Source organism: Leptidea sinapis, chromosome 15 (genome assembly GCF_905404315.1).
Source record: "Leptidea sinapis chromosome 15, ilLepSina1.1, whole genome shotgun sequence".
Lineage (NCBI taxonomy): Eukaryota > Metazoa > Arthropoda > Insecta > Lepidoptera > Pieridae > Leptidea > Leptidea sinapis.
Window position 1 is genome coordinate 8,034,810 of NC_066279.1, and position 23,233 is coordinate 8,058,042.

Genomic DNA, 23,233 nt, shown 5'->3' on the forward strand with positions numbered 1-23,233 from the left:
GGAGGTGTCAAGTCGGAACTAGAATCAAATACTTTTTTCATCTACGTTTCCTTGGAGATAAATCAATATTCGTAATTAGATAAAATTAAGAATCAATGAATTTGCCGACAACTTCTGTAAAATATTTTAAGATTTTCTAGATTTACTTACAATAAATATTTCAGTGGGATAAGGTTTTAAATCAAAATTTCAAGATTTTTTGTCTGCACCCCGCAAAGGGTTAAAAAAAATTAGGTTATTTCGCTAATACACGAAAACGGTAAAAGTTCCACAAAAAGATTCTTAAATGTGAAGAACTTAAAATTTTACATAAAAATGTCCTGTGACCTATTTCCTCCCAGCAGAACTAACTGACGCACGTAGGGATAATTTTAAGTTTAAGTTATGAACGTAAATCTAAATTAATCGTAGCTAGAAGATATTATTAGCGATTTTTAAACAAATGGCTTAAAAAATTGTGTCAATAAAATTATAAAGACACAATTTTAGTTTATTTAATTAAATATGATAGTATCAAATTATTATTTTTTTTGTCTAATTTTTAACGTTTTCTATTAGTAATATAACCTTGTTTACTTAAAGGTTACCAGTTTTTTCTATTAATGATCCAAAATACTCAAATTTTACTAAAATAGGATAGGCGATACCAGTTTAAAAAAAATATTATAAACAGCTGGCTTATTGTGTGTTGAGTTCATGTGTTTAGAGCTAGAATATGAATTTAAAAAAATAATACTACAAATTTAAATTAGCGATCAAGAAAAAGTTCGTCCAACATAACATTATAAATGGCTGTATCTATTTGTATCAATCTATGTATCAAATTCCTAGAAGTAAAAAGTCTAAATAGTTTTGTTAAATTGTCGTCACAGTGTTACTATATGTATTATATCAGAAATTGTTAGTAAATTAATTTAAATTGTACATATTTGTTCCTTTTAAATATTAAGCGAACTTACTTATCAGGTCCGCCATGAGGCGGAGGAGCGCTTGGCGGCTTCAGGCTTCGGAAGGCTTTCAGCCACTTATTCTTCATGCTGCCGGCTGATGAAGAAGAAAGCTTCCGATCGACTGTGCCGCTCTCGGCTTTTGCTGCAAAAAGCTCCCTCTGCAAAAAAATTAAAAACTGATTAATTTCACTTAAATTTTAAGTCATAAAATTTTACGATCATCAATCTGACAAGATGTGATATCAAACAATCGTCTCATTCTCACATACTTTAATCGCTGACGTCTACATATAAACAATACTGAACTCCTCATTGAGGTAAATTGTACTTAATATACAAGAGAAGAGGTTTCCACCTTGATTGTTTTTTACACGAGTTATGGACAGCTGTCGTCAACTCACTTAGTATATGCTAAGCGTTCGTAGGAATAACACGCATTTGAGTGCTACGTTGTAGCCGCGCTACTTCTGTAGTAAATCTCCATTTTAATCTATAGGAGGAAAACAAATTCACGGTTCAGTCCCGATTGTGATGAGGTTACATTCCAATTTAGGGAAATCGAATGATGCGTATTGTCTTAAACACGATCGAACGTCGATTGTCGGAAGATGCAATGCTGTAAAATTTTGACGTTTCATTGAGTTGACAACTCAAAACATCATATAGAATATATATATAACCTTTTTAATAAAAGTAGAAATATTTTAGATTTGATAGAACAATATTGGTAGCTTCGTGTGGTAGGTTGTCGTTCAAATGTCGATGACTCGCGGCTCCGATTCACGTGGATAGGATCGGAACTTAACGTCAACCATTTTGAAATTACGAGAATAGTATCGCTATTCGCTGCACTGGTTCCATTAATTTACTATGACTAATTATTGTCAAAGCGCTGCAGCGAACTTGAATTTACACTTTTGGTCAAACAGAGAATGGCAATACTTTCGATAGCTTCTCTATACGTTAGTAAAATATGTCTTTGGAACCTCTCTTACCGCATGACGTTTAGCTGATGGTAATTGATACGCCCTGTCCATTACAATTCAGTGCCACTCAGGATTCTTGACAAACCCAAAAATTCTGAGCGGCACTACAATTGCACTCGTCACCTAGAGACGTAAGATGTAATAAATAGCTGGCTAGAAATAGGCACCATTGTGGTACCCATAATCGAGCTAGCATCCTGTGCAAAGAAGTCTCCCACTGATTTAAATCTCTCTGTAAAATGTCATTCAGTTTTATACATTTCTACATTAGTAGAAAGTTTTGGATGAATGTTTCTTATTCAGTAATATACATGAAATGAAATAACGCAATGTCCTCTAGACCAGGCCTGCGAAACCTCCATTTGTTTTGGGACAAACATTGTTTGGTCATTTGAAACTCTCGGCCTCGCCACATTCAATAAAATTTGATTTAACCATGCAATACCAACATTTGATCCACTACTCCATGTACTCATTAATTCTCTGTTCGTGCCCAAACCGTCTTATAATCAATCCAATCCTTCATATGAACTTATAATCAACAAAGGATAGTATCCAAAACTGTGTGTAAGTTAAGAATATTTACAAACATCACACGTGTTGTACTTGTCTGGGCTCATATATAGATTTATGATTCTTTGTCTTTTTGTCAGTGTGTATGAGCACTATAATTTCGGTTTATACTGATATATTGTAGCAAGCATCCCGTGATATAAGTGTATGTTTTATTCTAATCGGATCACAAACACAAAACTTACGTTAATTGAAATAACACACCTTAAATAATATTAACACAACTTCAATTTTCAGCTACTAAGATAAAACATATTGTAAAAGTAAAGAATTTGACTAAAATTATATTGTATTGAAAGATTCATACACTTTATTATAAGAAAATTTATTGAAGTAGCCGTTACTTTGCGGAAATCCATAATTATACAAATGATTTGAGTTTTCCTTAGTGTTAATTCTGCCAATATTTGTCTTTAAACAATTCGACACGTGTTTCGCCTTTACACGAGGCATCCTCAGGACGTGTTGTCTCGCCAAAATCTGGCACGAGACAGATCAAAGAAAACTCAAATCATTTGTACACTTAATTATACTTTACAACTAAAAATTAATTACAATTTAATTATAAGGATAATTGACGCATCTACAATAATATTTATTCTTGAGTGTTTGGGTCAGTTAAAGATACCGCCTTATTCATAATAACACATAAGCGTTTTATTATGAATAACGCGGTAACGGCGTTACCTATATTAGTTAAAACGTATTTTAATCATATCGAATGTTCGATAAAATTCCTTATTCATAATCTTTTAATAAGCCTCCGATTACTAATGCGTCTCTATAGTACGCAATGTTGCCATTTCGTACAGTAAACATGATTTTATCTGATTTAACGAGGAATTGTTTATGGAAACAGACATCTCTCCAATATCCATGGTTAATGTGTGTGTGTCTATGTGTAATGGTTAATGTCAATAAGAACAAAATTCAACAGTCAAAGTTTTGAGTAGCGACTAGCGAGCCTAGTCTGTAGTTTGGTAATGATAACTACATCTGCTATGAACTTGCTGTAATGAAAAAAGAAACGTCAAATAAGGGACACATGATAGATGTCGGCCATGTTTTTTGCTATCGAGGGCCTAAAATACGTTTATATAAGGGTCCTGGCTACTATAAGTCACGTCAGCTTTATCAAAGAGATAATGAGCGTTGTAGCTCTAATTTACGATTATGAATACCATTTTTTAACAACCGTTTATAAGCGATGTTTTAAGCCTCCGAAAAGTCACTATGAATAAGACTGTAAATATAAACAAGAATTAATTTGTAGTGATTATGAAAGATTGCTTCAGATAGGTACTGTTATGTAATATGAACTATTTGAAACGTTCAATCGTTATATTGAGCCAGACATATCGATCTAAAGCAGCAAGCACACTGAATTATAATATCGCCTATTATATTCTCAGATATCTCAACTTTTAAATAATGAATGCATTTTTATCTGCTATAATATGACGACCTGTATAGCCGAGTGGTTAGCGATCCTACCTACTAAGCTAGAGGTCCCGGGTTCGTATCCCGGTAGGTGCAAGCATTTATATGATGAATATGGATGTTTGTTTCCGAGTCATGGATGTTTAAATGTATTTATTATAAATTTATGTATGTTTAAGTAAGTATATTGTATTAAATATATCATTGTCATGTAACCCATAACACAGGCTATATATGCTTAACTTGGGGCAAGATAATTTGTGTAAAAAGTGTGACAATATTATTATTATTATAATAGTACTAAGTACGTACTATTTTTTAATCAGTCTATTGAGGCCGATTATATATTTGGTATTTATATTTCACAGAGTAAATTATCTAAATCTGTAATTTCTATAAGTACATGAAAAGTTTCCACAGTTGATGGTAAAATTGTTAAAAGTTGATCATTATATGACACGGCACTGTTTTTATTACGCGCTACGTTAGAGACTTCTCTACAATTATTAATTATGAAAATTTAATATACGTTCACAAAAATCGTCACCTTTTTTCTCTTAATACTGATTTTCATTATTATAACACTAGAAATAAGGGATTGCTTGTAACTAATTCTAGTAGGCTTCATAAGATACATAATAGCTTTAAGGGTGAATGTATACACTACTATAATAAAGTCCCAGCCACTGTTCAGGCATTATCTATAAATAAATTTAAATGTATTATAAAAAAAAATGGATCTGTCGTAAATCCTATTACTACACAGCTGAATATCTAAATGATCGGACGGCCTGGGACTAGATTGTGATTATTTTATAGCGAAAGAAATGACTGTACATTTTTATTGAAAAGAGCGCAAAAAAAGAATGTTGAGAGAGTTTCTTGCGCCGCTACTTCTCTTTCAGAGCGCCATTTGTTTCCGAAGCGGCAGTAGTATCTAGTATATTAGAAATGACATCAAAAAGAATTCTAAAGGAATCAATTTTGACAAAATAAATGCCTTTTATGCCTTTTAAAACAAAATATAAAAGAAAAACACAATACCGCTTCCATGTTGCCACCTTAACATTACACTAGTTTTTGCTTCTAGACACACAAGTTTAATGAAACATGTTATTCCTCGAATGATTGTTGCGGTACTAATAATCTTGTTATACCTTTACAATAATATCTGACGCACACATATACTGACATGAAGCCTTAGGTTCACGGAGACATAGTTATTACAATATTTTAATATTCAAACGAGACAATTACGGATACAACTTAAACTCAGTTTTATTTAAACGAAAATAATAAGATAATATTATTATGATGTAGGATAATTGAGTGATAGCTTCAATCTCTTTTCAAATAAATCAAATCAAAATCACTTTGTTCATTAGAGTCAAGGTAATGACTATTATGAATGTCAAAAGTTTTATTTAAACATTCACCACCACATTCACAAAATGTTTGGCTTAATGAGAAGAAGTGGCGTGAAACTGTTGCCACTCCTTTAAATCAACAGCTTCATACAGTTTTACAAATCATTTCAATTATAATATGTACAGAAATTTTCAAACGTCAAATACTCAATGATTGGCAAGAGTAAGTAAAAAAAATGTAAGTTGTTAAGTAAAGTACAAGAAATGCATCAATCCACACACACCGTAAAAAAATAAATTTATTATGCGACTACAGTATTTTATTGGGGACTATAATTTAATTATAATATGAGTTGAGAGGACATTATAAAGACCAATCATGCTACCATTTTCAGATTTATATTCCACAAATAAAATTTGAAAAACAAAATTTTATGAACGATGCGGGATTCGAACTTTCATGAAGTCACAACGTGAGAGTTGAACAAAGCTAACAGAATTTTATAACGAGGCGGCACGGAACGCCGGAGGTCGTGGGTTCGAATCCCGCATCCTTCATAAAATTTTGTTTGTCAAATTTTATTTGTGTATTAATCCTAGAAGTGAGGGTTATCACTTTAAAAACATAACATATTATTTAGATTTATACTATTCCTTACCTCTCCGTATACAAATTCAAATATTTTTATTCAAAATAGGATGTGATATCACTTATTGAAAGTCAAAAACTACCACCCATTCCAAAATGAATGCCTCAGACCTGAGAAGAATGGGCGCAACAAACTCAGCGGGCTTTTTTTCATCAAAAAAATATTTTTACAAAGTAATATTGTACAATTAAACTTATTTATTAATAGGCTGAGGGCGGTCCCTCCATTCCATTTCCAATTTTTTCCAATCTGTGGTATCATTGAGAAAGTCATTTATGTTATAGTAACCTTTAACATATAAACGTTTCTTAACAATCCTTTGAATAACGTTGTAATGAATACTTTGAATATTTTTATTTTGAACATTTTCTGGGATTTTGTTGTTAAAGCATATACATCGCCCCACAAAAGACTTTCTAACTCGACTTAGCCGTGTGGTAGGCATTATAAGTTTATGTCTGTTCCTGGTGTTAATATTTTGGTTATGACAGTTTCTAGCCAAACCAATTCCAATGAACATACATTACATTATAAAGAATATATTGAGAAGCAATAGTCAAAATGTTAATTTCTTTGAATTTCGCTCTCAATAATTCTTTAGGATCTAGGTTATAAATAACGCGAATAGCCCTCTTCTGCAGCACAAATATTGTATTAATATCAGCAGCGCTGCCCCGTTTTATTACATGAATATGTTCATCAGGAGAGGAGATTGTCAATAATTAATTCTAATAAGAATTCATGTCATGTCATATTAGTTCAGGATTTCACGTGAATCTACCTTTTAATGATAAGATTTCTTCGGGACAGCAAAACTTGAGTGTAAACTAATTTAGACTCGTTGAGCACCTTAGTTTTTAGAGACTAACCTTAACCGCAACTAATCAGACCGTCACGCACGGCTATGTAACGCTCTTACGGGTAACATAGCTCGGTGATATGTATTTCAGTTTTTTTTTTATGAAAATAAGGGACGAGACGAGCAGGACTTTCAGATGATGGTAATTGATACGCCCTGGCCATTACAATGCAGTTCCGCTCAAGATTATTGAAAAACCCAAAAATTCTGAAAGGCACGAAAATTGCACTAGTCACCTTGAGACAAAAGTCTCATTTTCCCAGTAATTTCACGCACGCTTGGAATTAGCTCCTTAGTATCTTGAATACTAAACTAGCTAACTAGACATTTGTAAATGTCTATGAACAGACCTGCTCGTTCATTCATCTCTTGAATACATTATTGAAATATACGAAGATTACTCAAAGATCTATCAGACGAACTATGATAATATTTACTTGAAAGGTTAAAAGGAGGTTGCAGGGCTTATACAGCAATGGTAGGGGATCATAGCATGACAGATCACAGACGTTACAAAAAACTACAATACCTGCGGCTTTTAGAAATAAAACTTGATGATGAAACTATTATTAGTGGAATACGACCACAGAAAATGTTAATATCAGAAAGTGTTATCGTGCTGGTTTACATTTTTTATAAGAGGAAAGAAACGGACATGAGGCTCACGGAATGAGGAGTGGTGAGGCAACCACGCATGGACATCCAACAGGTTTCAAGAAATCCGTTGCCAGCCTTTAAGGTATTGTCTTTTCTTGAAGGTCCTTAAGTCGTACTGGATCGGGAAAACAGCAGTCGATAATTGATTCCACAAAGTGGCTGTGCAAGGCAAGAAATTTCTTGCAAGACGCGTGGTTATGGAATGTCAGACGTCAACGTGATTCGGGTGGTAATTTGCATTTTGACATAATGTCCGGTGGTGGAATTTGGCCGCTGGAACCAACTCGAACAGCGCCTTTGAGCAGTACCCGGGAATCGTGTTAAATGCGGTAGAAGATGCAGAGAGAACCCACATCATAATACATTGTGCAAGACGTGCAAATAACCGATAAGACATTAAAGAAGAGGTTTTTCTTCAACAACAGTAATAACAACAATATCTAGGTACTCATATATGTATAATAACATGTTCAGAAGGAACCCTTCAATAAGTTAAATATCTGCTCACCGACAGATGGCATCATTAAAACTTTACTGTTCCACGGTAGGATGCTTAGCGTCAATAAAAGTTTACATCTTTAGAAAGTGCAGTAATTAATTTGCAGTGATAAAAACAAGTTAGTTCTTTAAAAGTTATGTTTTAATTACTGTTTTTATTAATAACTGAAAGCGAGATATTTTTCTTATTTTTACTAGTAAGGGTTTCGCTTGTATCTTTGGTATACAATAAAGTTTTAAGCCTAGAAAAAGGTACAAGAACATCGGGATCTTCAAAATGTGCGTGGCATGCTGTTCCAAGTCAGTTAGTCGTCCATAATAAGTTATTATAAAACGAACCTCACACTATTTTTGCCTCGACCTAATGAGTATGTTTAATGTTTACATTACATATACATCAGTTCGTTGTCTGTCTATTAAGGCTCCTTTTTAAAGGAAAGCTTGCTTTGCTTGTAAAACTATCTTTTAAATCGAAAAATTACAAAGGTATTGTTATCGTAGTTATTAATTCAAATAAATTAAAGTTATAAGTAAAATCAAAAGTTAAAGTTAGTAGTTAAAGTAAAAATCTGTAAATAAACATAAGAAACCCGGTTTATTATAAAAAAAAATACAATACATTTTAAGTCGCTATGGAAGGCTCCCTCCACATTTATTTAAAGAAAATGTACCCGTCTTCAACCAAGTAATAATTTGTAGCCGAAGAAACTAAAATTGATAAAAATTAGAACAATAGAACAAGTTCAAATATATTTTTTAAATGTTTATCTTTAAATTGCGATAGCAAGGTGAGTGCTATAAGATTTAAAAAATTCGAAGTAACATCGCCACTACGTAATGCAAATGAAGTGATTTGCCTTTCAAATAACAAGAACTTTATAAACTTTTTATATTCGTCAAATAGTTCATCGGCGATGAAGGGAAAAATATTTTCTTGCCCGCGTTCGAATACGACTATGACGAATGAATGACGACCCCTATAGCCGAATGGTTAGTGACCCTGACTAAAAGCTATAGAGGTCCCGGGTTCGAATCCCAGTAGGTGCAATCATTTATATGATGAATATAGATGTTTGTTTCCGAGTCATGGATGTTTATATGTATTTATGTATGTTTAAGTAAGTATATTATATTAAATATATCGTTGTCTTGTACCCATAGTACAGGCTATGCCTAGTTAGGGGCAAGATAATTTGTGTAAAAGTGTGTCAATAAAAAAAAAGATTTGCGATTACAAGGTATCGCGTGATTTGTTTCGTTCAAATTATTAACAGAAAGGCTTCTATTTACTAAATATAGCAGTTAGTATAACAACGTTATAAACAATATCAATTTACTATTAACTAACTGACCCGACAGCCAATGTTCCTTCAATACAAAACAAAATAACGGGTTGCACTCCGGTAGTGCCGGCAGAAGTGAAAACTTGAACATTAACGTTGTACATTTTTGAATATTTTGGAATGTGTAGGGAATAATTTTGCACGAATTTGCATTATTTGTCAGTATAAAAGTACTAGCATCTATGAGTTTAAATACAATATTCATTTATTACGCTATAGTACACAAAAATGTCAATTTATATTATATTACATAAAAAATTTAACACTTCAGAACTATTACAATACTTTTATATTAAAACGTTTATCTCTCAGTAAAAATAATTTTATGAAAGTAAAAACTATGTAAGGAATAATGTAGTCTAAAGCCATCGGAAAATTGTAATAACGCACTTCTGAATGAGTTTATAATGTGTAGTAATAAAATGATAAGGATTAATGTAATATTACATTCTCTTGGTTTATATAGAATCATTTGTGGGCTCGCTATGTGAGCATTAAATTTGTCATTTTTAATTATCATGCGTAGGTATGCTATAAAATGGTTCGTCATGCTAACTGAATGGCATTTCGTGTGCCATGCCGGGTCGCCTCCTTCCCTCAAATATGTGCGAAGGGAACGATGGCTGGACCATACTTCAACTCATGAACGGGTGCTACTTGTGGTGCCAGGTCGACCTTTTATAGTTAATAGATTATTGTATTTGTTGGATGCAATTATCTATTAATTGTGACAGTAAATCACGAACCATTATGTTCACGAAGCATCCTCACACAAACAATGTGTTCAAGCTCTAAAGATTGATGCATTCAATATACGATAATTGATATAATATATACAGTTAATTATCTATTATTTTTTATGAAATAATTTATATTATTTAAACACGACTTACAAACTAATTTGTTATGTATATTACAGCCATTGTAAAATACTCTATTTGATTAAAGAGTGGCCGTTGAGTTTCTTTTATGTTCTTCTCACGAGCTCAACTTTTTACGAACATACGGTAGATTCAATAATTTAAAAGAAATATTTATAGTTACGGTTCAAAAGTGTTTAGTTGAAGCCTAATTGTATAAAGTTCATTTGACATTGACTTTATTTGACTATTTTACTTTGTAGTATCGTATTTGTAAAAACAGCTTTTACATTAGCGCTTTTTAAACTATTAAAATGGATATAGTATGAGATAGACATAGCCCGTAGCGGACTTTCCTATAGAACTATATAAGATACATAATTCCATCATACATTATTTTGTTATATCTCAAAGGGTTAGACAGCGATTTCGTTGAAAGCTCCCAGACGGCTTAATTTTTTTCCGACACCTCCAGTAAATAACATTTATGTATACATATATGTATACAAAAACTAAACAAATTATATACTTAAACCTTCCACGAGAGCCACGCTATCCATTGGTGAAAACATGCATGAAAATCGGCCGAAGTTTTTGAGTTTATCGCGACAGACAGACAAACGCGGCGAATTTACTTTTTTTATAATACTTTACTTACTTTGTTCTATAATATAAAGTGATTATGTGATCCTACTGACGGATAGAAGGATAGTGTTTGATCTTTTGTTTTTACACAATATTTTAAGCGGTAAAGTAGATTCTCCATACTTGCTATCAAAATTCAAAATAAACGTTCCTCCAAAATTAATAAGAAACAATAACTATTCGTTGTTTGTTGTACTACAATCTAGGACTTGGGTCAAAACGCAAATATTTTTAGGATCTGTAGGTCATAATTCACTGGCCAAATCGCAGAATATTGATTTATTCATTCCGCTTGCTCCATATAAAAAGAAAATACTTAATTTACACACGTGACTTAGAAATCTTGTTTTCATATTTCATTTTTATTTTAAATTATACATTACAATATTTATAGATTTAAGTTTTAAAATTGTTAAAATTACTGTCTTATAAACGTAGTAAAAATTATGAATGCTGTGGTAGCTTAAAAGTGAATTAACTCTTATCCATATTATTATTATATTTTAAGTTTAGGCATGAAAAGAGTGTAATTTGTTAGTTGCCCAAATAAATAAATTATGGTTTTTCGTGATAAAAATACATTTAAATATACATAGCGGTTTTCAAGGAGCTTTCTTCCGCGTACTACAACACTGTGGAATAAGCTTCCTTGTGCGGTGTTTCTGGGACGATACGACATGGGTACCTTCAAAAAAAGCGCGTACACCTTCCTTAAAGGCCGGCAACGCTCTTGTGATTCCTCTGGTGTTGCAAGAGAATGTGGGCGGCGGTGATCACTTAACACCAGGTGACCCGTACGCTAGTTTGTCCTCCTATTCCATAAAAAAAAATAGAAATAGTTACCTACTAATAATACGTATAGAATCTCGAAAAGTGATAATTTACATATCCCTCTATCATAATATGAATATATTCAAATCAAGAGAATAATTAGAATGGGAAAGCTTGGATGGTTTGCCCTTGTAGAAAGGATGAAGGTCAAAGGATTAACAAAATGATGTATACAGCCTACGTGAATTGTGACGTGAAGGAGGAAGTTCCAGACGAATATTATTCAACAAGGTCATAAGTTATACAAACATAATTGAACATAAAGCGAAATGAATAAGAAAGCCAGAAAGATAATAAAAAAACAATTTGTTGTTTTAAAGTGATAACCCTCACTTCCAGGATTAATTACACACATAAAATTTGAAAACAAAATATTATGAACGGTGCGGGACTCGAACCCGCGACCTCTCTCGTTCTATGCGAGCGCTCTTCCTGAGCCAACCGTTCGAATGACGTAAAGTTCATAAATATGGTATGCATTGTTCAACTCTCAGGTTGTGGCTTCATCTACAGGATCTACTTTACAGTTGATAACCTGCTCAACCCCAATATAATGCATATTAGGAAATTGACTTGAAATGTCGCTCTTGCAAATCTAAAAAAATTGTTATGTTATAAAGATTATAAAAGTTAAATCAAGGAAGCAATCAAAAGCAATTTAGATATTTGTCTTAAATCTGTAACTGCTATATAAATTATATAAGCGGACTTTACATGTTATTAATTTTTCTTCAGCGCATATAGTAGGTACACTGTATTTATTTAATTAATTATTATACTATATAGGCGACACTGTCAGTAAAATAAGTCTTAACTAGAGTTCTTTTTTCGCAATTTTTTTGAATATTTTTTTTTATGGAAGAGAACTAATGAGCTTACCGGTCACCAAAATATGTTAAGTGATCACCGCCACCCACATTCTCTTGCAACATCAAAGGAATCGCAGGAGCGTTGCCGGCCTTTTAGGAAAGTGTACGCGGTTCGTGTTGTAAAAGAGCATGGACTGCTTGATGTCACTTTGCTATAAATATTTTATAAACAAATATTGGTTAAAGTAGAGCCATTTCGAAAATATCTTAAAATATACCCCAAGCTTTTTTACGATAAAATATATATTTTTTGTTACCTAATCTCTATTATTCTATTCAGTTTAAAGATCATTTATTCTCATTAAAAACATTACAAACTGTCACTTACATGAGAACAATATTTATAAATAATAATCTATGAATCGTCCTTATGATAAACATATATAAAATAAAACAGGTATTAAAGTAAATATAAGTGTGTGCTAGAAAAAGGAAGTATCATCATACATTTCGCTAAACGAAACTTGAATAAATTAAAAGTGCCTGTATCTTTGATATTCGAAGATAGTCCATTGTACAGTTTAGCACCTTCATATGTAATTGTTTTCAGTCCATAATTGGTCCTTGGCTTTGGTAGTATGAAGTGGTTATTATTGCGTCTATTTTGTATTTGTTTCTTTTTTGTAAATGCTAATTCTGAATGTATTTGTTTGTCTATAATTTTTCTAATTAGTATGCAGGTTGTGTATTTGTATAACTGTAATATATTCATAAATTTAGTTTCTTTATAAACTTTGTCTGTAGGTGTTAGAAATGGATAGTGGAAAAGTATTTTAATTAGTTTGTTTTGTATTACTTGTAATTCTTTTAACTTAAATTTAGCGGCGCTGCCCCATACTTCTACCAATATAATAAATGTGATTTAACTAATGAGTTGTATATCGTTAGATGGACCTGCTTTGGAAGACAATGAACAACTCTACGAAGTGAACCAGATAGTGATGATAGTTTAGATTTGACGTGGTCGATTTGAGATTTCCAAGTCAAGTTACTGTCTATTCTTAAGCCAAGGTATTTTTCTCCTTGTTTCTGCTGCAGTTTTATGCCATTTATGGTAAGTGGAGAATGAGACGGAATACTCTTGTTTCTGGCCTTAAAGATTACGTAAGACGTTTTTGAAACGTTAATTGTTAGAAGGTTGTATTGGAACCACTCACACATTCACATTAATATTCGTAGTCAATTCTAATTAAAAATTAATTTCTACTTTTTAGTTTGGTTTCTTTGAATGCGTGTTTTTTTTAGTTTCTTCTATAATTTATTTTTGCTTTTTTCGTCTTCAAACGATAATAATGTCGTAGTAGGGAAGTAGCACGCGGCAGTCTTTGGCACAAAGACTCTACGCGGCATCAGAAATAAAAAAAAATATCCTAAGGATCCTGAAAAGAAAAATGGGACAGACTATATTATAAATTATTAAATATACACAAATCCTTGACGATTCTGTAAAGATTTAAATTAATCCGAAATTTTGAAGGAGTAAAAATCACTTACATAGTTTCCGCTATATACAAACAGACATACATACCAAGCTAAAAAAAGTGGGACAGACTGTTTTGAATTATTGAATTGTCATAGTATCATAGGTCCTTGTTAAGTGTGCAAAGTTTCAATTCAATTCAAAACCTTAAAGTCGCTGAAAATCATGTTTAAAGTTTCCGTTACATGTATATAGTAATTACTATCACACGTATCGTTCGAAGTAAATCCATCGAACATCATTATATTACAAATATTGCTTAGTAGATAATATTAATTACTTATAACCATGTGTTGCCTTTAGTAAGGCAGTACGCGAGTAACCATTGATCGGTCCGGTCCTAGTTACCATTAACCGTTTGTCTATAACCATTACAGGACTGGTCCGAGTAACCGTTTTAACCAATTAATAGTAGAGATCCGCGAACTCACAAGTAGAACCAATAATTATAGTTATTGAGCAAGTGTCATAGATTATTTTAGTATCTTAAGTAAATAAATACTTTTACCATAAAACCAATATATATATCTACCCCTAAGTGCACCCCCTTTCTCGTATGAATCTAATAAAAGTGTATTAAAAACGCACAATTTGCCTAGTTTGCTTAAACTTTGTTTTTTAATGATTTGAGCGCCTCACAAAACCCAACGAAGAAAATTGCAGACCTTACATTATCGTAGAGAGGTTATTTTATCACGTAACTATAAGTAATAGAACTACTACTGTAGTTACTGAACTTGCTAAGGCTTTACTGGAGCTATTGCGTGACTTATTTTCGTTTCCTATCCCAGACAGGTGTCGACAGATAAGCACAGTGACTTTGAAATACCTTGCGTATTGAAAACAGAAGGTATTTAAAAGGTTTTTGCCTTTGAATGATATTTATTGCAAACATTAACGTTTTGTGTATTTCTTGGACTTTATTTACATTGTTTTTTGAGGAATGTTCCGTATGTATTTTGCATAAATACTTTGCAGTCAGTTGTTATATGGTTGCCACTGATTATTAACAAAACAAGATTTGTTTTTTTTTCATGAGGAAGATGACGGTTCCAATGTCACCATCACGGGTGCAATGATGTCATTCACTACCTTTACCTCCTTTATTTGTAGGTGCCTATTTTAATGTGTCGAACCTGAACATCTATACGATGGGTTTCATGTGGCACGTGTATCACCAGCTCATTAGAGTGTTCTCTTTTTCCATAAAAATCTATGAACATAAATATATCTGTATACAGCGTGATTTTCCATAAAACATATTATAGTAGAATGCACTGTCGCCTCCTCTATAATTAAAGATGAAAACTCGTAGGTATATGCCGTTTCCGTTTGAATAAATATTCTATAGTATATTCTTTTATGAGCTGGAGATGCGAGCATTTTCTATCGCTGAACAACTGAACTTACAAGTGCTCTAGAGATTTGCAATCAATATTTATCTTCACTCCAATTACATTGGTTCAATTACATTCATCATTAATTCCAGAGATTTTCAGTACCTATCGAATTGTAAGAAGTTAATATTAATTTGTTTTACGATAGCCATTAGGCATATGTTGCACCACGTGACTTCACAGTTCACTAGATGATACACAATAACGTCATCGCCTCAAGGAGACTCGGTTAACCTGAATATTGGTAAATCTATAATATTATATCAGGCAGTATTTTCTATTAAATTCGGATTGCAACTTTTGGCGGATTGTTCGTATCAATGTGTCAGTATATATAACAAGATTTATGTTAACACATTGAAATATTGCCCTTATAATTAAATCTGTAATAAAAACTATAATTACGGGGACGCGTACCAACAAGCGGCTGGCAGCATTTCCGCGTTGGATAGCTAGGCTGATCCGTTGACCGAAATGGCTCCCAGCGCTTGGGTTTCCAGAAGTTCTATTGAAATATTGTTATAAATAATTTGTATTTCAAATGCTGTGCATTACATAGGAGATATGTTTGATAATACAGGAACTACAGAAATCGGTTTTAAGAACGTCAACTTATTAATTCCAAAGTTTTTGAAATACAATAATATTTTTTTAATAAGCTTAAATATATTTTTTATACATAAATCATCTATTAATAAGAATACACTAAAAATAAATTTGAGAAAGGAGGTATCTAATTCTTATTAAACAGGGCGCAAACAAGTTGCATGTCAAGCCTAAATAAGGACAGAGGGACTATAAAATAGGCTTAGATAATAAACAGATTAACAACGACTTTTTGTTCAACATTTTCCTTGAACAAGAAAAAGGAAATATATTAATTGATATTCTTTACATATAACACATTCTGTGTAAATTTTGTGAACTAATTGTAGGTACCTGAATGATAAATGTTTAGAGTTATTACAAAACCTATTTCAACACTAAAATACAGCAGTTGTATATAAGGGGCATAAGATTTACATTTGAAGATTATTTAACCATTAAACTACTAACACAAATCAAGAAGAAAACGAAATTAGAAAGGATAGATTACAGTATAAAAGGATTAAAATTAAATTATAAGAGCAGGACATACCTTGAAAAGCAATATAGAAAAATGGACAAAAAATATTATAGATTGGTATCCCCGACAAGGGAAAGGAATTATTAGACACATTCTGTGTGACAGCTCAGTCTAATTCAATGCTCACAAAATGAATATTTTAAATGTTTCTCAATTAATTTTTTTTGTAATGGTATCCATGTATTTGCAGTTGCAATACTGAACATGAAATATTAATTTAAATAAATCCAGAGTTCTGTTGTTTGTTTCCAGTGAACTCCTAATTCCTAAAGTAATGAACGGATTTTAATGGAGATTACTTCATGGAGTGCAGTTTAGTCCAACATAGAGATAGGATTTTTTTTTTATGGAATAGGAGGACAAACGAGCGTACGGGTCACCTGGTGTTAAGTGATCACCGCCGCCCACATTCTCTTGCAACACCAGAGAAATCACAAGAGCGTTGCCGGCCTTTAAGGAAGGTGTACGCGCGAAGGATAGTTTTTATTTCAATGTGGGACCAATGACATACGTCATTGTTTGGGACCCATATTTTTTTTTTAAATATTTGTTTTGTATAGCCAATTTTTTCTATGAGAGAATTTATTGACACGCAGGGCTTGACAGTTCTGTTATGAAACAATTTAACTATAACAACGGGGAGCACATTTACAAAATAATTCTTGATGTTATGAAATATTATTGACAAATTCATAAAAACAGTATTTTATTTATTATGTACAGAACAACGTCTGTCGGGTCAGCTAGTTTGTCCTGATATAAATTGATCACCTATTTTGTGATTCGAGTAAAATGACAAATTGATATCATCTGCATTTAACAGTGACAACACTATGTTAGATGTTACGCATCAAAAAACGTTCTAAGGCGTAGCGTGTCTACAGCCCTGTGGTACGAAGACTACGCACCACTGCGCCAGCCGCCCTTGTATGTACATAATATATACCTACACGAAACATTAAAAATTACTCAAAACTACCTGATTTCAATGCATAAGATGAACACACTGTGTCTGTACTCTATGTGAAAATTTACCTTACATTATTCATCAATACCTACTATAATATACATCGAACTTATTATTTTTGTCCTTCCTTATGTATTGTGATATTTTATCATTATATTATATAGTTTATTGATTAGTACAATAAAAAATTCTCAGGCTGCGAGACGTGTGGTCAGATCCATCACGGGTATTCGGGTCATTCATAAATCGGCCATAATTTCAAGGTAAGAATTGGCTAACTGATTCAAAAGAAATGGCGTATCTACCACGGACGAGTTAAAAAAAAAAGGAATCCGTGTCACCTTACATAACAGTGAAGCACCAAAACAAGCCGGTAAACATGTAAATACATAGCCCCATGCACACACTTACACTAATACAAGCCGATCGGACGCCATTATGAGATTTGCCATCGTCTGTGACGGATCAGTTTGCGTCGCAATAAAATATTTTAAAAATGCCGTCGTGCGTTGTGAAAAAGTTTAAAAACAATACTATTAAAGTATTTGTGGCCATATATGATTATTTAAGGGAGAATAAATTGTGTAACTGCTATCCCCCATAATCGCACACACACTAGCATAAAGGTGTTTCACTTGTTAATATCACGGCGCGGAGTCCTTCTCTTTTTACTCGACCGTGGTATCTACATTAAATTAAAAAAATATATATATATATATACTAAAAAATCTGACTTCTGTCCAGGTCAATCTGATACAGGTATACAATATCACATAATAAAAATACATTACATTAATAAATAATCTATATAAATTATAAATAAAATGATTTTTCATTTGTGCGCGCATCACAGTATAACTACTGGATAGAAGGTAATTCCTTAAACACTTCTATTTTTTTTTTTATATAAAGTTATTAACGTTTTAAGAAACAATTTTTTTTATAAGCACTACGTGCTCAGTCATGTGTGTACACGGACGAAGTCGCGGGTATTAGCTAGTTGATCATAAATACTTAACTATATTTATATTTGGTGACCCGAAAAAAAGCATATTAAATAAAATCCCGAATAAATAATAATACCAGTCTGGCCCTGGATTGCTACGCGTGTCTAGACAAAATAACTCTGGCTATGTTATTAACCTACTATTGGTATCGGTGTTAATAATTATTCAATTAATATTATTTACCTTATCTTACTAGGTCGGTGTAATATCAACCGTTATAATAAGCTTATATTAGGGTTAAACCATGAAACTGCCGTTTTGTATTGAAAAATTTAAAGTCTTTTGTTGTAAGGTATTAAAATATATTTCTTTTATCGAAGTATTTCGAGAGGAAATTTTAGAATCTATTTATAAATTTCTGCATCATCACGGGAAGGTCATTTGAGTCTTAGGTACCATTAGAACACTAGTGACCGGGACTGAACACATTCTTTGAAGGCATTATGCAGTGCTTCTTAAGAAATCGTTTTACCATGGAAATTGTACAAACCGCAAAAAGTAATCGGTTAGAGCCATGTCTGTTGTATCTAAAAAAAAATTTTAACAAAAAAACAACCGACTTCAATTCCAAAACAATAGATATAATTTGCGTATTTTTATACAATCTAATAAATAAATCTAATTCTAATTACGATTATTGCAATTTTTGGGATCGGTATCCTTCCGCCGCGACCCGCTCTCGCCTCCTCACGACTCAAGCACATCTCACCTATAACTATGTATGTAGTTAAAAACCTATCTTGGATGACACCGAAAATTACAATAATCGTAACTAGATTTTGATTTATTAATTAGATTGTATAAAAATACGCAACTACTTTTATACTTTTTAGCGCATATTTATCTATTGTTTTGGAATAGTGTTTTTGAAGTCGTTTTTTCTTTTACTAAAAGTTTTTTTAATTTTTTGATTTTTAATGAATTTGAAGTACACTTACAAACAATTTGTCTAAATATGTGTAGATATACTAAATTTTTCAATGCAGCAATGAACGTTAGCGCTTTGCAATTTGATTAAAGACAGTAAGAAATTCTGCCACAGATCACACCCTTACTGTAAGTCGTTAAGGAGTCCCATTGATCATCATATTCGACTACGACAAATACTTGACCATAACTATATTATGGTAGATGACTTAAATATCCGGATAGCATTAAAAAGATTCGGACGAGTACCGTTAATTTTCTCCTAAGAATTGAAGAGTTCCGTTAATTTGCCATGGATTCCGTAATAACAACCTAACCAAACTATCTTTGAAGTCGTGTATCCTTTCCAATAAAAAAAAGAATCATCGAAATTGGTTGGCGCGATATTGAGTTATTCGTAAATTTATCATCCACTTTGCTATGCGTATGTATAGAAATTTTAAGACTTTTATGGTTTTCTCATGGATGCCACTGTCAGATCTGGACCAAATTACAATGGGACCACACAGGAAGCACCAGCTTTCAAATAAAAAAAGAATTATCAAAATCGGTTCGCCCAGTCGAAAGTTTTGAGGTAACAAACATAAAAAAACATACCGACGAATTGAGAACCTCCTCCTTTTTTGAAGTCAATAAGAAGGTTAATAATATAGGTTTTTTTAGGTTACAAATTATTGTAATCTGTTCGACTTGCCTAAATAAATAAATACTAACTACTTACTTATAAAGTAAGTAGTTAGTATTTATTTATTACTTACACAAACAATCATTACTCCGACGTAGTGTTAACGCAAAAAATAACGACGCGAATGTCCTTTCCCTATTAACGTACGCTGTCGAGCCCTTATGTTCCATCCTATGTAATGGGTACCCGTACTAGACCCTATTACTTCTTACAATTGTTTGTTTAAATATTAAATACTATTAAGCATTATATTAAAGACTCTTACTACTACAATAGATCCTTTATAAATTTTTACTTTGTAGTTTGTATCACGTTTCATAATTCTAACAATTTAATTTGAATATTATAATATCTATTGTTTTATCTAAAATTTATAAATCTAACGCATTCAGGTGAAGAAACTAAGAACCGAAACATCGGCATCAGAAATTCTATGTAAAGTATCGAAGGTGGTGCAATAGTTAGAGTCGCTGACATCAACCACGTAGCCCCTGTTCGATACTCGACCGCCGCGTACCATTGTGTTACGAATATGAATTCGAAAACAAATAGTTAAGGATGTTTATTCGACACTTGAAAAGGTTGGCAACGCTTAAGTGATTCTTCTGGCGTTACGAGAGTAATGATCACAACCTATGAGGTCAATCTATGATTCACTTGCGAATTGGACGTTATCTTTGAAATTATCATAACAATATATAAAAAAAAATATTTCGCTATGACGGTTCAGCTATAATTCACACACAGTCACAATTTCAGCTGTCTAAGGAGATTCAATAGTCCAGGAGACTCGATACGTAATCCATGGTTAAATATGTTTTGTCCTAATTATTGCGGTCTATGAGAGTCACAACTTACATCGTTAAAATAAGCTTGCTCAAGACGTTGACGTGTTTTGTTTGCCTCTGGTAGACTTGCCTGCCTTCTCATTCTCAACCTCTGCTCCCGATCCATAGTCATAAGATCAGACTTTTGCGACAATACTAAATAATGTAAACGATGAACAATATCCATTTTAAATACGATACGCATACCAAGCTTGATACGAAAACATTACACAAAATTACGGTATTAATTCTAGCATAAATATCTACATAAACAACACTTTTATAACTCTAAATATTTACTAAAAATCCACTTTAAATGAACTACCAGTGAAGGAATAACTAGCAACTTAAGAACAATTGCCGTACGAACAGAGGGTTGTAAGTTTTGAAGAATAGCGCGAGTTAGGACCGCTTTGTAGGGCGGGCGGGCGTACACTGCGGTGATGTTAACTCCCGCTGGATGTAATAATGCCTGCTGCCTTAAACTTTGTCACCGAGCAACGAGTGATAACAACACATCTTGGTCCAGTCTCAGTGCTTTTATAAGGCTAATCTTATTATCTTAATAAGCTGTGAGTCAATAATAGATTTTTATCGGTACGTAACAAAATACGTGTTGAGTGCGGTTTGTTTTTAATACCTAGGTAGATAGGCAGCTATTCGATAGAAACGAGTTTTATTGCATACTAGCTGACCCGGCAAACGTTGTTTTGCCATATAAAGTATAATTCACGCGATAGTTTTATAAGTAATAAAATATTGCCTATATTATAGCCTGTACATCATTTTGTTCTATTGTCAATAGTTTTTGCAGCGCACGCAAAAATAGGTTTTCGATTTTACACCTTGTGTTACAAAATAGCAATTTTATTACGGATCCCTAATTTTGAAAAAAAAACATAGCCTATAGCCTTCCTCGATAAATGGACTACCCAACACTGAAAGAATCATTCAAATCGGACCAGTAGTACCAGAGATTAGCGCGTTCAAACAAACAAACACTGCAGCTTTATAATATTATATAGTATAGATTTATTTATTTGGGCAACTAACAAATTACACTCTTTACATGCTTAAACTTAAAATATAATAATAATATGGATAAGAGTTAATTCACTTATAAGCTACCACCGCATTCTACGTGAATTAACTCTTATACATATTATTATTATATTTTAAGTATAAGCACCATTAACATCATAATTTTGTAAAAATATATTATAGGTACTTATACAGTAAGTAAGTATTTGAAATAAATAGTTACCTACGAATTGGAAATTTATTCTAGACTGTGATCATAATATTGTGGCACGATCATTTTTTTGTAATTAAGTAACCTATAAAACTATAACTAAGTATTATTATTATATAAATGAATTAATCGCCTTGATAGAATACAGCCTCACAAAGTACCTACAGTCAAGTCGTCGCTTGCTCATAGGTACCTACTATTCGTATTCAACGTAATTTTGAACAAAATAACTTTCTTCCATTTTTTTATAAAAAAAATGGGAAAACGGACACGAGGTTAAGGCTTAAGATCTATAGAGCTTTAGAAATACTTAAACTTTGCACAGACTTTACTTACGTAAATCTTAGTTAAGGGTGATAAAACGCGAACTTTACTTTTGCATTCTACTATCTTAGCATAAGCTCAGCATAATATCAGCTGTCAAATAACAACGAAATCAAAGTTTTACGTAAGTCTGTCTGAGTTTGAGCAGTCTACGTACGCTCTATAGATCTCGGAGAGGCTCCTTGTAGTTTCCAAGACAATATCACGTCGGTACCTTGAAGTGTAAGTTTAAATAAGGGATGTAGAGGCTCCTGTGTGTCCTCTGGTGTTATAATAGAGCATTGTTGACAGTGATCACTTACCATAATATTACTTACAAGCTCGTGTATGACGAGTTTTGCATTCGCGGGTTATTTGAAAGTTGTACCGGCTAAGTTGTTAGTTTATTGGTTTTAGGGATTACGGAAAAGTACCGACTTAAGTACATGATCCTTTACTTAAAAAAATATGCAGAGCAAGCTGAGTTAAGGTTTTTATTCGTAATAATATTTACAACACGTCATACATAATATTTAACATAACACACAATAGAATGAACTTATAATTCATTGTATGAGCAAAACGAGCGCTCAATGAGGCACCTTAATAGTTTATAATATTTGTTACAAATTTTAGTACCTACTTCTAAAAGTACTAAAATTTTACACGCTTGTGATAGTCTGGGAGTTTATTATAAATTCAACGAGCATAGCGTGTAGTGTGCGGGAAGCTTT

The 23,233-nt window shown here is 32.6% G+C and overlaps 1 protein-coding gene across 3 annotated transcripts in view; it reads right to left on the minus strand.

Moving 5' to 3' along the window:
• The window catches only part of LOC126968458 (uncharacterized), a 252,731-nt gene that overhangs the window by 18,341 nt on the left and 211,157 nt on the right, over positions 1–23,233 (minus strand). For all 3 annotated transcript variants that reach the window (XM_050813504.1, XM_050813505.1, XM_050813506.1), the window contains one exon: positions 960–1,108. In XM_050813504.1, the coding sequence (XP_050669461.1) occupies positions 960–1,108 (149 nt within the window). The remainder of the gene's footprint in view (positions 1–959; positions 1,109–23,233) is intronic.